We start from the raw sequence: 18971 nt of genomic DNA, 5'->3' as shown, positions 1-18971 counted from the left end.
AGTGGCACAAGCATTTACTAAGCTTTTCTCTAATTACCTTTCACTGTAACGCATGCCCATGGACTAAAATCACTGACAAACAGACCTGTACTGTAAGGAAACTATTTTGACTAGCTATCCAAAACAACTAACAACTGCAATTTGTCTAAAGAGATTAAAACAGAGTTTGAGGATGTAGGGCAATTCTATAATTTGCTATGTTCAACTGGCTTGACACCAGCCACGCAAAGCTATCCCATTCCATAAGAAACAAAAGTTTGAATACACGGAGAAGTGATTCACTGAAACAGTTTTCATCAGGTTAAGTAAATACCACACTCAGGATACAAAACACTTACTCTGCTTTGCATAGCTTGTGCCATGCTTGATGGTATTTCACCGAGTTCTCCGCTTCCGTAGAACGTTCAAGTTCTGTTGAGTCTATGTACTAAGAAAGAAAAATAAACAATAAAACAATATTTTCTTCCACAGAAAAAGCAGCACATACTATATAAGCAACTTTTATATAATGTGACTACTAAGAGCTTCATGTGAATTTCTCAGTAAATCTACAGCAATTACACTGAAGACTCAATATTTGCTCTACCTGCTGCACCCCATGCTCCTTTCTTTGCACATTAGCTCCAGAGCTCTGCCTGCCTCCAGTCCTCATTTTCCTACCCTCCAGGTACGCAGACTTGCTAGAGTTCTCAACAGCCATGTACCTAGCTTTAGTTTCTATGGAAATTTGGGCACCAATCAAGAGCTGGTGCTGACCTTATACAGACATCCAAATGAGATGTGGCCAGGGTGTTTATTTCACTAGCTTTTCGGTGTCACCGTTTACCTAAATCTTATTTCAAGACCAGATAAACTAGCATTGTCTAGCCTGTGACAAAGACACTCCTGTGGGTTGACTTGAAAGCATGACTGCAGAGAGCAAGCCAGGCTCACTGTATATGTCCTACCAGAAATCTTGCATTCGAATCAATACTGCCACTAATAAGCATGGCTCCTGCGGCACCACTACATTAAATGATTTAGACAGTTATATATTGCATTAGGGACACAAAATATCAGTTTGATTCATGGTTTTAACACAGTCTTTCTGAAAATAGCATAGTTAATAGCATCCTGGTGTAGAGGCCATGCACCATAAGAACTAGATTATCTGAAATGACAGTATTCATTTGTGTGTGGAGAAATTAAACAGATATAAAGACTGCCTACAATTTTCCAGATAGAGCTGCTTCCTAGCTAATACTTCTCCTTTTTCCACACTCCAAAAGGTATCAAAACCACAACAGAAAAATAACTACTTATGGACCTTGCTATTTTACACCGGTACAAGAAGACAATAAACTGAAAGGGTGCTTTATCACATTAGGAAGTTGGGAAAAAAACCTCATCACAGCTAAAGTTAATTGTAGTTTCCCTGCCAAGCATAGCGAAGTAGCATCAACGTTTTACCATTCACATATGGCAGATATTACATTGTGAGCAGGATCCCACGCACAGTATTAAGAAGTTCCTTCAGAACACACGTTTATACAGAGAACCTTCTGATGAGGAAAAAAGGAGGTTAATGCATGCAGATAAATACAGCAGGAGTCCTTATCAGTTAGCACACTTCAGCACCAAGCTGGAGTGAGTTTTAGCAATCAGTTATTCACATGCTTGTTAATGCAAAAGCTCCATAAACTCAGCTTTGGGTGCAAGTAAGCCTTGTTAATCATGTATTTGCAAGACAAGGCACATTTTGCAAAAAACAAAGTTATTTACATATCATAAAAATTTCCCATTATGCAATTGCCAGCATAAAACACTATTTAGAGTGACACAATCACATAGATTGTAAGGGCATTTGGAAAACTCTAGACAAGATCCCTGTTTAAAGCAAGTAAAATTAGCACAGGCTGCTCAAGGCCATTTCCAATCAGGATCTAAAATACTCCAAGAATGGAGACCTCACAACCACTTTGGGCATGCTGTTTCAGGGTCAAACCACTCTCACAATGAATTTATTTTTTTTCTTTTTATCAAGTCAAAACTGGTCACATTCCTAATTCTCTCTGTGCTCTCTCAACACTCTACAAATGAGCTGAACACTCTGAAATGAGTCTGACTTCATCTTCTCTTCGCTCTCTTGGACACAGACAGCAATAAGAGTCCCCCTTAAGCTTTCTGTTCTTCAGACTGAAGAAATTTGTCAACTCTCTTCATACGCATGCAATTCAGCCCTCTGATCTTGGTGGCCCTTCTTCAGACTCAGCCATTACATCAGTACGTATCTCATACTGGGGAGATGAAAAATGAATACCACTCTTCATATGTGGTCTCAGAAGTGCTGAACAGAGGGGAACAGCTTGCCTCAACATAGCATGATGCTGCACTCCATCTCATCTTCCATATCATTATGAAAGGCATTAAGCAACCTGTTTTTTTTTTTCCAGTTAACTCTGTTGGTAAGAAACATCTTTCTGCCTCCCTACAGAATACATTAACCCACTTCTTTCCTTGAAGAAGCCCTATAGAAAAAAATATTTCAGCTGCCCACTTCCATCTGTCTTGCATCTTTCCCTGAATCACACTAAACCAGGGTGTTGATGCTGATACTTTGTGACTATTTACTACTATTTTCAAGTTGCCAAAGCATTCTCTGTGCCCATCATTAATAACAATATACACTTCCACACTGCTTTTCTGCCCTAGACCTTTCCAGCCCTACTAGCAAAACCCTGGATTAGAAAAGGATAGTTACAGCAGTAAGAAAGTGAGTAACAATTTACCTGTGTAATTTAACTTTCTATTCTTATTAAAATAAGACAAATTTTATCCTTATACAATACTTTATTCAAGGAACTACTTCTGGCTCAAGTATGATGTCATTAAAATCCTGCTTAAGATAAATTTGACTGCTCTCAAGATATTAACTGAAATGATGAACAGCAGCTCCTGACAGCAGATTTTAATAATAGATTGCTTTACAATTTACCTTTCTTCTCTTGTCTGTCTTAAGCTAATCTCACTAACACAATAAGCAGTCTCATTATAACAAATGAAATCTAACTTCGAAAGTAAACCAAATTATCAGATCCAGTTTTGGGTAATCAGTGATCTTTTCAGGTAAGTTTAGCTCCAAATAAAATAATTACATCTTTAAACACTACTGAAAAAAAAAAATGTTTAGCCAGTCTGTATTTATTCACGATTCATTTTCTAATTTTCATATGAATAAAAGCTACTTGATATGATGGCAACTAGTGAAGAATATTCAAAATATTCCTGAAAGCAAAATCCAGAAAGATCCTCACCATTAAATCCAGTTTGTGATTAATCGCCAGTGCAGAGTGTTCCAGAGCCTTGAAAACAGATGCATAGCAATCACTTAGTTTTGTGTACTTGCCAACGAGAGCTATGGAACACACCTTCAGCAACCTTTCATATCTGACAAAAACAAGTTTCTGGATTATTACGTCCATTTTCACATTTCATTTTTCTTTAACGTTATAAAACATCTTCTAAAATCCCCAAACTGTCAACGTTTCTAAACCCAGAGTTTCCACAGGTGTTGTTGGCAGCAGCAACATGCTACTGACCCTAGTGCAGTTTGGTCATTCCAGATCAGCTAAAAATCTAACCTGAATTCAAACACTTCTTGAAAGAGCAGCAGCAGTCAGAATACCTGTCAGCCATTTTCTTCCATTTCATTAAAAGATCGCTTGGCTGGTCATCAATGGGTAAATTTAACCTCTGTTTAAAATACTTAATGATGCCTTGCTCCTCCAACAGAATTGGTACTCGGTAAGTGGAAGAAACATCATGGATAAATATCACCTAAAAAAAAAAAAGCACAATATAAAAAACTTACCTAAGTATTTCTCACAGTAAACACACATTCTATTTTCGCATTCTACATACATTTTGTAGTCTACATACATTCTACTTTTTAAATATATATATATTATTTTTTTTGAGTGAGCATGGCAGTTGATGTACTTCAACTCCAACAGGCAGCTAAGTGCCACACAGCCACTCACTCACTCATCCCTGCAGGATGGAGGGAGAGAATCAGAAAGATGAAAATGAGAAAACTCCTGAGTTAAGATAAAGACAGTTTAATAGGTATAGTAAAATACATGCACAAGCAAATCCTTCCACTACTTCCATCAGCAGGCAGATGTTTACCTATTTCCAGGAAAGCAGGATTTCATCACTCATAACTGTTACTTGAGAAGACAGATGCCAGAACTATGAACTTCCCCCTTTCCACCTTCCATCCCTTAGCTTTAATTAGGATCAATGAATATTGAAGAATAGCTTGGTTTGGAAGGGTCCTTGAAGATCACCTTGTTCCAACCACCCTGACATGAGCAGGGACACCTTCCAGAAGACCAGGTTGCCCAAAGACCCATCCAGCCTGGCTTTGAACACCTCCAGAAATGAGGCATCCACAGCTTCTCTGGGCAACCTGTTCCAGTGCTTCATCACTCTCTCAGTAAAGAATTTCCTCCTAATAAGCAACCTAAATCTCCCCTTGTTTAGTTTAAAAACATTCCCCCTTGTCCTATCACTACACTACCCAATAAAGAGTCCCTCCCCATCTTTTTTGGAATCCCCCTTCAGGTACTGGAAGGCTGCTATAAGGCTCCCCAAAGCATGCTCTTCTCTAGGCTGAACAACCCCAACTCTCTCAGCCTGCATTCATACTCATGCGTCTGCGATGATCTTTGGATGTAAACAAAATCCCTAGCTTCAGGGATGGCTTCATTTATCCATTATAAGCATTTTAGATGATTTAGGGACAAACTGCACTGCTTATTGCATGGAACTGCACAGTTTTCATGACAACATATAGTTAACTGACTATATACTCAAAATCTATTCCTTTTATCAACTTTTTAGTCTATTCAGTAATTACATCAAATATAACATGCATTAAAATTGTTAATGATAGTTCAATACATGAAAATTAACATATAAACTTTCAATATTCTTAAAAGCGTTGAAGTGTACATGATAGCAAGACAAAAGTCAGAAAAACAATTATATATTAATGAAATAATCTGAAGTGGAAAACAGAAATGCATGGATGTTTTTGTATGCTTTCCCACATACGTAACTAATGATAACTGAAGTACTGACCTGCTCAGGCTCCACGTGGCAGAACATGGAGATCTTTTCCTTCACTGCCATTTCTATAGGTTTTGCACTTCTGCAGACAATCTGCCATAGTAGAAAAAAAAATCTTAAACCTTTCCCAGAAAAAAGACAACAGAAGATCCTCATTACTGTTCACGAAGAAGTTCACTTGCTTTGAAAGCACACCACAAGCAAATACACTTAATCTTTCCGCACTCTTCTGGAGTTGTACAAAATATCACAGCTCACTAACATCTTCTAGCAAGGCAAAAGTATTCAGTTAACCTGCCCATATTGACCCATTTTTATTAATCTTACTTTGGCATCTTCTGTACGTACTTTGTTTTTTCCTCTCTTATAACTACTATTGTAATACTCCTTAGGTAAAGTCAGTAAGTCTGTAAGTATAGATAATACACTGAAAAGAAATACCAAGATTTCATCAGCTAAGTTCATAGCAATAACACTTGGCTTATACGTATGTTTTCTACCATTTCAGTAACTTCAGCATCTTTTTTGTCATTCTTAATTTGTACATCATGGTAAAAAGAAGGCTGAAGAATATAAAACTATTTCTTAACTTTGTGTTTTGTTGTTTTTTTTTCCCCCTTCTGGTGCTATTATTTTGCTGAAACATACCAAACTTTGAATTTTGGATAATACTGATATTTTTTCCCAGCAAAGAAAATAAGTAGGTGCTTTGGTGTTTGTTGGATTTTTTATTTGCATTATGTAACCTCAGGCAACTAAGAACATGTAAAACTGCTCTCTGAATGTGCATACTGATAATTTACCCTCCTACCTTATTTTGATTCCTTTAAGTAAAACCAAGTACAATGATACCGTTAAAAGATTAATTCCCCATCTTTCTAGCATACACAACTACTTAACATATTAACCCCTTTTTTGTTCAGTAAGTAGTAGATGTTCTTCAAGCTCATTGCTAAAAATGCAGTTTAGCTACACAATAACTACTACTGATGAAGTCTTAAATAACTTCTGTTACCCTTGCAAAAATTTCTAGAATCAGGAAAAGAAAGGCCAAATATAAGGGAAAATTTTTGCTTATTCTAATAATAATTTTTTTAAAAAATGAATGCAACAATTTGCACACTTTCTTCAATTAAGCACAGCTAATACTGAATAATTGAATTCTGTTTGAAAACATTATTCATAAATTTTGATAGCATGAGTACATGATTAAATCCTCTTGGAAATCTATCTTCCTTCCCGAGACAAACTTCAGTTTTCAAGTCACAGAAATTAAAAAAAAAGAAAAAACAGAAACAGCATGAAAACACAAAAGTACAATTACAGTGGCTGAGATGCATCTCAAAACAACATAATACAAACAAGACAATGGGAACAATTCAATCAAATAGGGCAGCATGGCCAAGCATACAATCAGCTTTCAAAATGCAGCAACAGAGTCCATTAAATCTGTGGTCACAGTGTGTTCATTAAGCACTTGGTACTCCCCACGGAGAACAGAAAGGCTCCTGTATGCAGACAGCTGAGACAGGCCCAGCATGCTACCTCTGGGAGGCTGCGGCTACCTGCAGTAACAGGCCTAGCCAAGCTAACACCAGGCAGCCTGGTAAAACAGCATACAAAGAAACCCTCCTGACTGCTGTTCTAGGAGCTTCCCCAGGTGTCGCCAAGAAAAAGAGAGCAACCATTTACATATTTTCTTAAACTGCTGCCCTGACAACTTACTGACACAGACACGAGGTGCTGCTCACAGTGTAATCTCCGCGCTTTGGTGCTCAACCACAGCAATTAAAAAAAAAAAAAAAAAAAAGCACACTGTGCTGCTGGCAGCCCCTGAACTGCCCCAGGCAAGGAGATGTGTGGAAGTGACTCGACTAGGCTACTTCCCTTTGATTCCACACATACACAATAAGCTTTTAAAAATTAATCTGGGAAACAAAAAAAAAAAAAAGAAAAAAGAAAAGGAGTTACGCACTGGCAGTTATCATGAAGGCCTACAAAAAAAAATCACACCCAACTTTCCATATTACAACTATACATACCTATACAGAGGTATTCTGAGCTTTAGCCCTCAAAGTTCAAAACACTGAGCAGGACTGTACATACAAAACACTTTCCCTCCAGAAACTTACTACATTCACCTGGTGAAAACTGTTTGAAGCTATCTAACACAGCCTTCAAATATCTTATTTAAAAAAAACAACTGGGTGCATAGTTAAAAATATGTTTGCTGATAAAACGCTAAGTCTTCTTACATAGTAAAACTTGAAAATGTAAGTAAGTCCATGCTCTCCCCTACCCACAGCACCTATAGTACAAACATGTCTACAGCTGATAATGTAAAGATTATCAATGGTCTCATGAATTACCGTTCACTTGACAAGTATCAAAATATTTTCATGATGAGAACAAGTTACCTGTTCTGATTGTATAAATACTTCACATTTATCTACCAGCAGTAAGAAAGTTTGTTGGCACTTCTTGAAATTGAGAAAAATAAAGTATGTGTGTAACTTAATAGAAAAACAATGTTATCCACACTGAGTCGCCCTGCATCAGAAGTTGATACCAGATACAGAACTCTTTTTTGCCTTGTAATTAGAAAATTACAAGAGTAAAGAAGTCTTAAAATAAGAGTTGAGGCTGGTGCAAGGCAGATATATTGTTCTCATTCACAGTGTTGTGTTAGTAAGTGAACTGATATTTGGGCTAAGCATTACACTGTACCATGCTAAACCCCAGACTGCTTACACTGTTTAATCATTAGCTTGCCCATTTATTCTGCTTTGGATACTCTAATCAGCTTTTCACAAGACAAACCCGCTCAACAAGGGCCAGTTCTGAAGACAATTGTTATGTTTTAAAAAAATTTTGTGAAAAGGGCCAGAAAGAACTTTAATATTTTTACACACCTCTCATTTTTTTCCACTTGATGTGGCAAATTGTGCCAAAGGTTTTTCTTTTTTTTTTTATTTTTTTTTTTTAATGGCATCTATTCCCACTAGATCTCTGTCACTAATTCAAGTGGTTGTACTCTTCCATGGAAAGCAGCAACAAGATGAGGCCCTTAAAATGTCTAGAAACTAAAAAGAACATATACCAAAATAAACAAACTCTTGCAAAAGTTCAAGGCAAAAAAAAAGTCACAAAAAGAAACAACAGAATTTAGTTGTGCAACTATCCTTTCAAAAAATCGTTTCTCCTTTATGACTCCACAAACATGATATAGAATCAGTGACTATTCTCATCACTCTTTCATTTCTGAGGCAGGCCAAGTAGGAAGCCTTTTCTACCAGTGGATTTCACGAAAATGAAAAGCACTCAGGGACTTCCAGAACAAAGTATAGAAAATATTCTTTGACTTCCGCAGCCTCACATAAAAGAGCAGAATTGTTCTCTTCTGTTCTGAAGAACTAGAAATGCATTGCCTTCAGCTGTGTCAGCCACAGCTCAGAAAAATAAGAAGTGTACGTTTGAACTGGGGTTGTATTGGCGTTTGAAGCTGTGCTGCCTTGGCTTCACTGCAGGCAACACTTGCACAAGCAAATTAACATCTTTCAGTGGAAGACAGGAATTGCCACAGGGAGCTGTAATTAACTTATGTCTCTTCTCTGCTCCTTAGGTAAAGTGCCAGTGAGGCAAATACCGGTAAATCTGGGCACTACGTACATACTCATTACAAGAGAACTTGGGAGAGAGAGAATGGAAGTTACGCATTTATCATCATCTACCAACTCACAAGAGACGAAAATTGTTGGCTTTGCCTTGTCTATGCTACGTGGTACTAGTCCAACAAAAGAAATTAACTGAGCAACCTTACTTTGAAGGTTAACCAATGTGTTTCATATTTCCAAACAGCAATATTTCTAAAGGCTGGACTTCACAGGTAGGATTGCTTTTCCTTAATCTTGTATAAAAATAAATTTGTGAAAGAATGGCAGAAGGTAGAAGCATTCTAGGTCTTCTCAGTCTTTCCACAAACTGAAACATCTGAACTTCATATTATTATTAAGCATAGCAGAATGGTTCTGCTGCAAAGATCCCTCGAAGAAGAACATAGCTAGAGCCTCCAGATTTTGCTAAGAGTTATTGGATTGCATTATCTTAGAGCAAATTTGAGCAATTTAGTTTAGTAAAGTAATACATTGCTTTTCTTCTAAAATTCTTGTCACTCAGAGAAGAGTACGGCTCATTTTTTGACAACTTGTTATGCACAGATACTTCTAGATTACCTGTAAATATAGATCTGTATTTATTGACTTCTGAACTCACCAAATCTGGAGACAAGCCTAGGCCTCTCAGTGCTCGAACACTGTTCTGTGTTGGTTTCGTCTTCTGCTCACCAGTGGCATTAGGCTAGAAGGACATATTTTGAAAGTTCAAATAGCGTTTAGAATATAATAACACAGAAGTTGTCAGTTAAAAGAGAAAAGTCATTGCAAGTAATAATAGTTGCAGGAAATAAGCATATTGAAACAGAGCTGTGACTAGTCAGAAACAGAAATTGCACCACAGTTATCATATACATCAAAAATTCTGTGAAGAAACATATGACCAGGTCAGGTTTATTGTGTTTTGTTCTTTCAAAGGAACTGTTTCAACATAATTGACTTGGTTAAGAAAAGAATCTTTCTTGGATTTTGCTAATAAATGGAGAATGTCCAACAGCATAAAGCCTTAAGTCCTCAGAAATAATCAGATGTAGTAAATAGTACTTCCTAAGTATAAGCTGCAGTGGTTAATATTATCTTTTTATCTATACAAATTATGATCATATCAACATTATCAACTTCTCATTACCATAAATTCTCCAAGTGAAATCACGGAAGAAAGTGTTCTGAAGTAAAATTTAGAGTCTGAATGTAAAAATACTTTCAGCCCTGTACCACAAGCTGTAGTGGTCCTCACTGGAATATCACCACACATCAAGGAGTTGGTGTTTTGCACAACAGTTAACCTGAGTGGATTCACGTGTGCACTATGTGGCACGTCCAGCCTGGCCTTGAGGCTGTTCCATTCCACACAAATCTCATGGGCATACAATATACTTAGCCACAGGATAAACACAGCCAGCTCATGGTACCAGAGGAGCCTGCAGGCAGCTCTCACATGGTACTAGGGATCATATCACCTGCACAGTCTTCCCTGTATCTAGGAACGCAGCAACAAGTTTGATGAGAACATAATTTCTTCTTAACAGCAGAAACAACAGTTGTTTTCTTCTAAGAAATCCATATAATAGGCCAGATGACCAAAAGGGATCAGCCCAGTATGCTGCCATGGTTTAATGCCACACCACCTGGGGTTTCCATCACCTTACAGCATTAGCTCTAACAAACAAAATTTAAACAACAACCTACAGAGGCTGGATGCCCTACGATCCTGGTTAGAAATGTACTAGCACTTACCAGCACAAAGCACAACCATATTTAGGCTTCCAGACAAATCAGCATTGATAAACTTTCTGTTGATAACTTAATTACTTTATTGATGTGAGAATATCTTTCAACGTTCTATCAAGGATTTTATTTATCCCAATGAGGCTGGCCTTCTCTGACTAAGAAGCCATCCTTTGGTCTTTATCATTCAATCTCTAAACCTTTCCAAAATCTCTTCTTAATCAGATAAATAAACATAAAGCTCAATTCAGAGTAAAGATTACCCATTAATTAAATATGTATAATTTTAATAACTCACCTGTGGTACTAGACTAACGTGGATATTACAGAAGTTCTCTCTTTTTGCTTTGAACTGGAACTGTCTAAATGCTTCCACAAATGGCATTCCTTCAATGTCTCCAATAGTTCCACCCAACTGAAAAAGAAGCCTTGAATCTGTCAGTGGCAGGAAGTAAAATAAAACTATTTTTAAAAAAGTTTCTCTCTCACATGTTCAACAAGTTACCTGAATTTTGTTATTAAAGAAACAACTGGCAAACAAAATTTTCAAGCATACTCTGCAAAGAATCCTCATATACTCTGTGTATTTTGTTTCCCATGGAAACCACAAAACAATTTTCCATTTTCATTATACTCACTTTACACCAAACACGTTTCCCATAGGTAGATATGTAGTCCTACAGAATAATACATGCTTTTACTATTTTCAAAGTGGTGATCAATAGTTAATTAATAGTTAAGCTGACAGTATATGTATAGAGAAACTACATTTTCCTGACAGCCAGATTAATAAGTAGGCAGTGCCAATACGATATCTACATCGAACAATATTAGAATAGCTTTCCAACACTAATAAATCCTACAAGGACAATGCAAAATAATATTTCAAATTAAAAACAGTTTGAATACTTACTACCAAACCAAAGTCCAACACTAATTCCATGATAAACCTAATTCAAAGACATGAATTAGATATCTTTTAAAGACGCAAAGAGCTGTAGTAAACACAGCACAGAAGTCTTGTGAAATAGTTTCATTTCAGAACAATCCTTCTGTGCCACCATGTGGCTTTTTACAGAGTTGCATATTCGTGTTCACACAGTACCAGAAAAACTTCTTACATTTGTTCTTGACACACGTATTCAGCCTAGCACCTTCAGACTTCTGAAATGGCAAAAAAATACCTTTACCCTTACAGTCCTAAGGAAAAATATCTTCATGAGGTTGGCACTATAATGCAAAAACCTTTACATGGTGGAAACCAAACTATGATCAAAGTTAAAGGACTGACAAGCTCATCACTTTAACACTCTTGTACAAATTCTGTATTCAGTGGTTTTATGTTTCCATTAAATGAAATGTTTTATTCACCGTGCACATACTTAAAAAAATCTATAGCTATATGAATGAGTATATTTTAATCAAGAAAGATTGTTTTGTGTAAGAAACGCTGAGCAACTCGGTATCTTGGGTCATAAAGTTTACCACACTGCTGGTTATAGCGGTGGCTTCTGGCATTAAATCTATGACACATCCTTCTGTTGGATTATCAGGTATAAACTTTTTCTGTATTTTCAACCCTAACAATAATACCCAGCAGTTACAGCTTGCCCTTCTCCAGGTTGTCATCATGCACTAAGTGTGAGTGAAACTCATTAGATCCGTTGTGCAGAACATCACAGGTTAAGCGATTAACAAAGTTACTTACAGAGATCTTCAAAATGAATCTAGAAAGTAGGAAACTAACTTACATAATGTTTAAATATATTCCTGCAAATATGACCACGAGCAGCAAGATGGAGCATTTGAAGCCATATGGATAGCTGAAATTGTATAAGCTCCCCTACTGACCATAGGGCATTACAGATATTACACAAGTTTCCTCAATGCTATTTATAGTACATCGCGTCAGTCAAACATCTGTGTCTTTGAACAGATACTCCACATTATAAAATTAATTAGTTCATTTATTAGTTCAATAAAACTCTTAAGTAGCTCAGTTCCAGCATGATTTACTCAAGGTAACAAAACCTATGGGAGACAACTATGCCTATTATTCTCAAAACAAACCATCAAGAATACAAAACGTGTCTTCGTATTACTGCACTCCATAAAGCCTCAGTCTGACTTCTCTTTTTAAAAAAAAAAAAAAAAAACAGCAAATAGCAAAGAGAGAACAAGCTAGCTCTTTGTGTTCACCTGAGAGGTTTTATACTTGCCTCAATTACACAGATTTGCGGCTCTTTTCTGTCATCATCCACAGGAACTTTTGCCTGATTCATTACCCATTCCTGAACTGCATCAGTGATGTGTGGAACAACTACAAGACAAAGCAGAAGTAGTAAGGCAAGCACATCCAACTTTAGACTCGCATACTTTTTTTTTTGGTTGCAGAAAAAGTGGGAAAAAGGAGCAGAAAGTCAAATGGAAACAACAAGCTTGTTTTTTTTTTTTTTAAATAAATATATTCCTCCTCTCCTTGAACCCAGAAATCTTACACTACACAAATATGCCTGTATCTCCTAGAATGGAGAAAGGAATAAGCTGATGTAGCAAGCAGCAGCTTGTTCTAGCCACTCTTTTAGGAAGAGTGAATGGACTAGCATGACACAGCACTGAAAATATCACCTTGAACAGTCTTTCCCAGGTAATCACCATGCCTTTCTTTATTGATAACATGCTGATATATCTTTCCAGTGGTTATATTGTTATCTTTATAGAGATTAATGTCCAAGAATCTCTCATAATTTCCCAAATCTAAGTCAACTTCTCCACCATCATTCAGTACAAAAACTTCTCCTGAAAAAAAAAGAAAGGGAGAACATTAAAAATAACATAAGGAAAGTTTAGGAAGAAAACCATAATGGATAGCAAAGTAATAAAATAGCCAAATTCTATTAAGCACGCATCAGATCAAGACAACCACAAACATATCTTCAAACTGAAGAAACAAATATTTTTAAATAGACCTATTGAAATGATACAACGATAAAACACATGCTGCAACTTGATCTGTGTTGTCACTGTGTGACTTTAATATTAAAGTCATTACTTATACACTGAACATCTATCAGTTACAGATAGTTTTGATAACAGATTTAAGTAATATTGTTAAAACATTTTAAGCTACTTAAAAACATTCAACAAGTATTTCAATAGCTTGATACAATCCCTGATCGGGATAAAATGCTTCTTCAAATGTATTCTCTATTTATTATTCAGTTGTTTCATCTCATGTATTTGGTTCACTATGCATACAGCAATGGTAATGTCTGACTATGAAAAAAATCTAATGAAAATATTAAGAAAAATATGAGCCCTGAAGAAATCTCCGAAGAGTCTCTAACTTCTGGACCTAGTCAATTTCTGAAGAAATCATAATTGCTAGATCTTGAGGTAAAGGTAGAACGCTCTGCACAAGAGACAAAAATAAGGCATTCCCATGAAGGTATGAGGTAGACTATGAAAAATATATACCTCATCTCAATACAACACAATTTACAGAACAAAATACAGAACAATTTAACAAAAACAAACACCCTCAACAAAAAAAAAAAAAAACCATCCTCAAAATGTCAAGTCATTACAGGAGTCCTATAACCCAAAGTAAAGGCAGAACTTCCTTGGAAAATTGCCTCAGTAGCACTAGGTACACTACCAAAAGAGCAGGAGTATTGGGTTAGATCAATTTGGCTTTGAGAGAGGTCTGGGTATGCTGTTTTCAGTTCATTTCCAAAAATTTTAGTCTAGACTAAATCTAAGCATGCAAGACTTGACAAATAAAACAAATTAGAAATCCCTCTTGGCTGAAGGTGCTAGGAACTTTGAAAACCACTCTTTTCAATAGACATACTAATAATATGCACCATAGATGAACCCTCAGCATTATAAATGCCTATCAGATTGTTTTGCAGCTTATCAACTTAGTCAATGCAAGCCACCCAAACTAATGATCTATTTTTAATTGACAAGACTTGTCAGCTTTCTAAGCTCCACTGATGGTTTTGACTTGACCTTCATCAACTAAAACGAGAGCTTAACCTAACTCTCATGAAGACACTCACACTAGAGACATCAATACCCAGGTCGCAGCATTCACAAGTAACTCTCTGTCATGGTTTTATAATTTTCGGTTATTGGTATTCCACATCATAACATCATGTAGTGTATGTACCTGGTTCTCAGAAGAGAAGGACTATTACATTCCCCAGGGTACTTTTCTCCTCTGTTATCATTTCCGGACAGAGGGAAAAGATAGAAGCTTGCAGATCACGAGACCTCGTCCCTTTTTCCGCCGTCTCTCGTCTTGGCAGCACCTCGCTCTCCAGCCATCTTATCGTCGGTAGTAGAGTAAGGCCTACCTTGATTTTGGGACATTCTCTCTCTCTGTATTGGATTTATCAGCTTAAATTGTAATTATATTGTATTATAGTGTGTTGTTTTGCATTCCGATATCTTATTTAGTAAATTAGTTTATTTCTCCTCAGATTGTTGCCGCTGTTCTTTGCTCTCAGGGCCATCTCCTTGCCCTTTTCCCCTTTCCCCTTTTCCCGGGGCGTGGGCCCGTGGGTCCCCCGTCCCATTCGTCACCGAACTGGGCTGAACGCCCATAAACCATTGACACTCTCCAGCAGTACAGCTTCAAATAACTTCTGCTGTACTATTCCAATTTTTTTTTCCACGTTGAACAGAAGACAGCATACACTGAACAAGGCCCACAGCTAGGATTTTTCTCAACAAAGCAAAATTTTATAGAAAGTAAGCCTCTGCTCATAGAACTATCTTCCAACAGGCTTCTCTCTTTCCTTAGAGCAGATAATGAAAATATGCAGAAGGGAACAAGCTTGCATTGCCAAACAGGTGATAAAATGACTAACTACTATACTACTGTTTCTTTTTTATTTTTTTTAAGCACATGATTATATATGCAAACATTTACGACAAAATGAAACAGCACTGTTCTTCATACCGTGTTCATATGGTGAAAACGTTCCAGCATCTATGTTTATGTAAGGATCAATTTTGATTGCAGTGACACGCAGACCACATGATTTCAGTATAGTGCCAATGCTGCTTGCAATGATCCCTTTTCCAATGCCTGAGATGACACCACCAGTTACAAGGATGTACTTCATTGGAAAATCAGCTCAAGCACACAGATTTTGAGCTGGAAAACTAAAATGACAAAGAGATACATTTGATTAATACAAATTCATCCCAGGGAATAACAGTCTCACGATGCAAAGAATCAAAATTAAAATGACTTGCAGGAACAGACAACAAAATCACGACTTTATAATCCCTCCCACCTTATACATTACTATTTAAGCTTGATGCCTAAGTCCTCTCCACAGTCAGTGGGAAAACAGAGATACTATTTTGATGCACTGCCCTGTGGAGATACCAAAGACAGGTATAATTCATCAGACTTACTTCTTTACCATGACAGGAACAGCCAACCATCTTTTAGAACCACAAGTTAGGCAAGACTAATCTCACCCTGGATTCTTTCTAAATTAAATTAATTAATTGTTTAATTTGTGTTTTGAGAAGTTCTCTTGAAGACTGTTCCTTGCTACTTTAGTCAGAACAATCACGTTCTCTCCTCAGTATAGCTACTGGTATCTAATAACATCAGCATTCTGTATCACTCACTAAATTTTTCAGAAGATTTCTCCTCTCCAATTCACAGCATATCAAGTATTTCACCAAAGGTCTTACAATATCCTACACATCAATGGAATATAAGAGCAAGAAAGAAAAATCAAACCCAAACATCCTCATTTACATGATCGCATATTAACCATGAGCCCAGAAGTCTTATTTCACTTATCTACCTATTCTCCAACTAATTACTGAGAAAAAATATCTAAAAAGAAAAATTGTCTAGCTTCTCTGAACTATAATGTAGAGTAAAAGCTGATGCTGTACTAGAAGAAAACAATGTTATGCCAGTTTTAAATTTCAGATTTAGAGAAACATTCAAAGTTATGGCACACATTAGGAACATAAAGTCAGAACTGCAACCTTGGATAGCACTGAGAGCTATGTCATGTGGCCTTCAATATGGCCAACTTCTCCACATCTCAGCTTCCTAGACTACAAAGAGAAACGAATGACCCTTTAAAAGGAGTAACTGCGATTAAGAGTAGTGGTAAAAACTACTATCTGAACATAAAAACATGACAGTGTAGCTAGCAGGTTGATGGAAGCGATTCTCTCCCTCCACTCTCACAGGACTCCACCTGGAGTACTGCATTCAGCTCTGGGCCCCCCAACCTAACAAAGTGGTAGATTTGTTAGAAGAGCAGGCCCAGAGAGATATCAGACGGCTGGAGCACCTCTCTTGAGAAGAAAGGTTGAGGAAGTTGAAACTGTCCAGCCTGGAGAAGGCTCTGGAAAGACCTTATACTGGCCTTCTAGGACCTAAATGGGCGTACAGGAAAGATGAAGAGGGACTCTCCATCAGCGAGTATAGTGACAGGACAAGGGGGGATGGCTTTAAACCAAAAGAGGGGAGATTTAGATTAAATGCCATGAGGAAATTCTTTACTCAGAGGGCAATGAGGCACTGGCACAAGTTGCCCAAAGAAGCTGTGGGGACTCCATCCGTGGAAGCATCCAAGGCCAGGTTGGATGGGGCTATGGGCAACCTGTCCTAGTGGAAGGTGTCCCTCCTCACTGCAGGGGGTTGAAACTAGATGATCTTTAAGGTCCCTTCCATCCCAACCATTGTGTAATTCTGCAACTGCTTGTGCATATTACGTTGCCAAAGCCTTGATAAGAAGAAGCAACACCATATTTCAGAAGGCTATGCAGTAATTCTTGCACATGTAACAATGGCTATTAATACACAGAAACTGCCTGCAAAAAAAAAATTGGCTATTTACAAGAATCCTGGATAATTAAAATTGAAACAAAAAGGAGCCACTATGAACTAACATTTTCAAATATCATACCAGCGCAGTTATATGATTTTGGACGGAAAAAACATCTAAGATACTCACATGTCTATGCCATCTTGCACTATTTACTCTTATTTCTTTGGCTTAGAGCGTTAGTTATTTCTTTTATTTAGTAGCACTCAATTGTTTGATGACGTGCCAGTGAATTTTTTTACCTTCTAACTTCTGGAAAAGTACCAACAACATTTATTGAAACTAAAGAAAGTTATTTCATTTTCATTTTATTTCTTCACTTCAGCTTTGAGGTATGAACTGACACTGCTCCAACTATATTAATTCATAGCAGATTATATACATTATGTGTGAAAATCTACAGCATATGTCTCCAGCCCACCTGAAATAAGTGAATGCTGAACACAACTCACCTGTAACTGCATTTAGATTACATTCAGGCATATCTGGGGGTTAATCCTGGGAGTGATTCTCCAACAATGACAGCATAGCATGCCACAAAGAAATGTTCTTAGGGTCAACAATAACCTTTCCTTACCTAAATATGCAATTTGTCCAAAACAATGTGCAATAGCATGTGATCTGATGGCATCACGTGCCACTTCGAGACTCACAGACCCCATCACTTCCCTGACAAGAACCAAAACAAGAGCTGTTACTTTCAGAAGCACAGATTTCCCTACAGCTCTGGAAGCCCACCTCTTGCTCGCAACCGGAACAAAGCACACCAGGTGGGCTGGGAAACCATAAGAGCTGCTAGAAATGGCAGCCGACTCCTCTCCTCTCCCTAAAGATTGTAGCGATGAAGTTCCCCCCTTCTCCTCCAGAACTCCACAAGCTGAGACGCGCCCTGCAGACAGCTTTAATCTCTATGCTTACGGCGCACGGTTCTGCAGAAACTCCACCGTAAGCAGCACCATTAATCTCAAGTACTAATAAGAAAAAAAAAACAAACCAAAAAAAAAAACGGAACTTCGCAGAGCCGGGGGATGAAAAGCAACAGAACACTGGTAGCAAGCACTTGCCGGGAACTGGCAGCTAGCACAAGGAGATACGCGAAACGTTTCGTTCAACGTTATCCCCAGGAGCTCGCTGGGCAGCAACGGGCACCGCACGGCCCTCACCCGGCAGAGTCTCGCCAGCACGAAACCCGTCCCCACACAGGACAGGCGAGGCCCGGCAGCGCTCCCGTGCCCATGGGGCGGCCATCGGGGCCGAGGCGGCTAGTGGGGCCGCTTTCCCCCCATACCAGAAGCTACAAGTACTGCACACGGGACGGGGGCGGATTCGCGACGCACCAGAGAACTTCCCGCAGCCTCAAGGGGAGAAGTGGCCCCTCCTACGGAGCCGAGGGACGCGGAGCTGGCCGCGGGGCGTTACCTTCCGCACGAGAAGGGGAACAGGTGGACAGGCAGGTACCCCACGCCGCGCACTCTTCCCACCTCGTGGCCACGCCTGGCCACGCCCCCTGCACAGACATTGTCCCGCCCCCCGAAGCCGGAAGTGACGTATGCGGAAGGAGCGGGTGGTCCGGGAGTCCGTG

General features: G+C 38.2%; 1 protein-coding gene across 3 annotated transcripts in view; it reads right to left on the bottom strand.

The window, feature by feature from the left end:
* CTPS2 (CTP synthase 2) overlaps window positions 1-18924 on the bottom strand; it is a 63006-nt gene extending 44082 nt beyond the window's left edge. The window contains exons 1-11 of one of the 3 annotated variants that reach the window (XM_021409719.1): window positions 18809-18922; window positions 17967-18058; window positions 15481-15686; window positions 13140-13310; window positions 12731-12831; window positions 10810-10926; window positions 9385-9468; window positions 5125-5205; window positions 3665-3816; window positions 3294-3426; window positions 339-427 (exon numbers count right to left, since the gene is read on the bottom strand). In XM_021409719.1, the coding sequence (XP_021265394.1) occupies window positions 339-427; window positions 3294-3426; window positions 3665-3816; window positions 5125-5205; window positions 9385-9468; window positions 10810-10926; window positions 12731-12831; window positions 13140-13310; window positions 15481-15646 (1094 nt within the window). In that variant the 5' untranslated portion in view covers window positions 15647-15686; window positions 17967-18058; window positions 18809-18922. Of the gene's footprint in view, window positions 1-338; window positions 428-3293; window positions 3427-3664; window positions 3817-5124; window positions 5206-9384; window positions 9469-10809; window positions 10927-12730; window positions 12832-13139; window positions 13311-15480; window positions 15687-17966; window positions 18059-18726 lie in introns of all 3 variants that reach the window. The other 2 variants (XM_021409706.1, XM_021409712.1) reach the window with 2 other exon arrangements.

This window comes from Numida meleagris, chromosome 1 (genome assembly GCF_002078875.1).
Source record: "Numida meleagris isolate 19003 breed g44 Domestic line chromosome 1, NumMel1.0, whole genome shotgun sequence".
NCBI lineage: Eukaryota > Metazoa > Chordata > Aves > Galliformes > Numididae > Numida > Numida meleagris.
The sequence above is the reverse complement of the archived record's forward strand: the minus strand, read 5'-3'. Positions and strand labels throughout refer to the sequence as shown.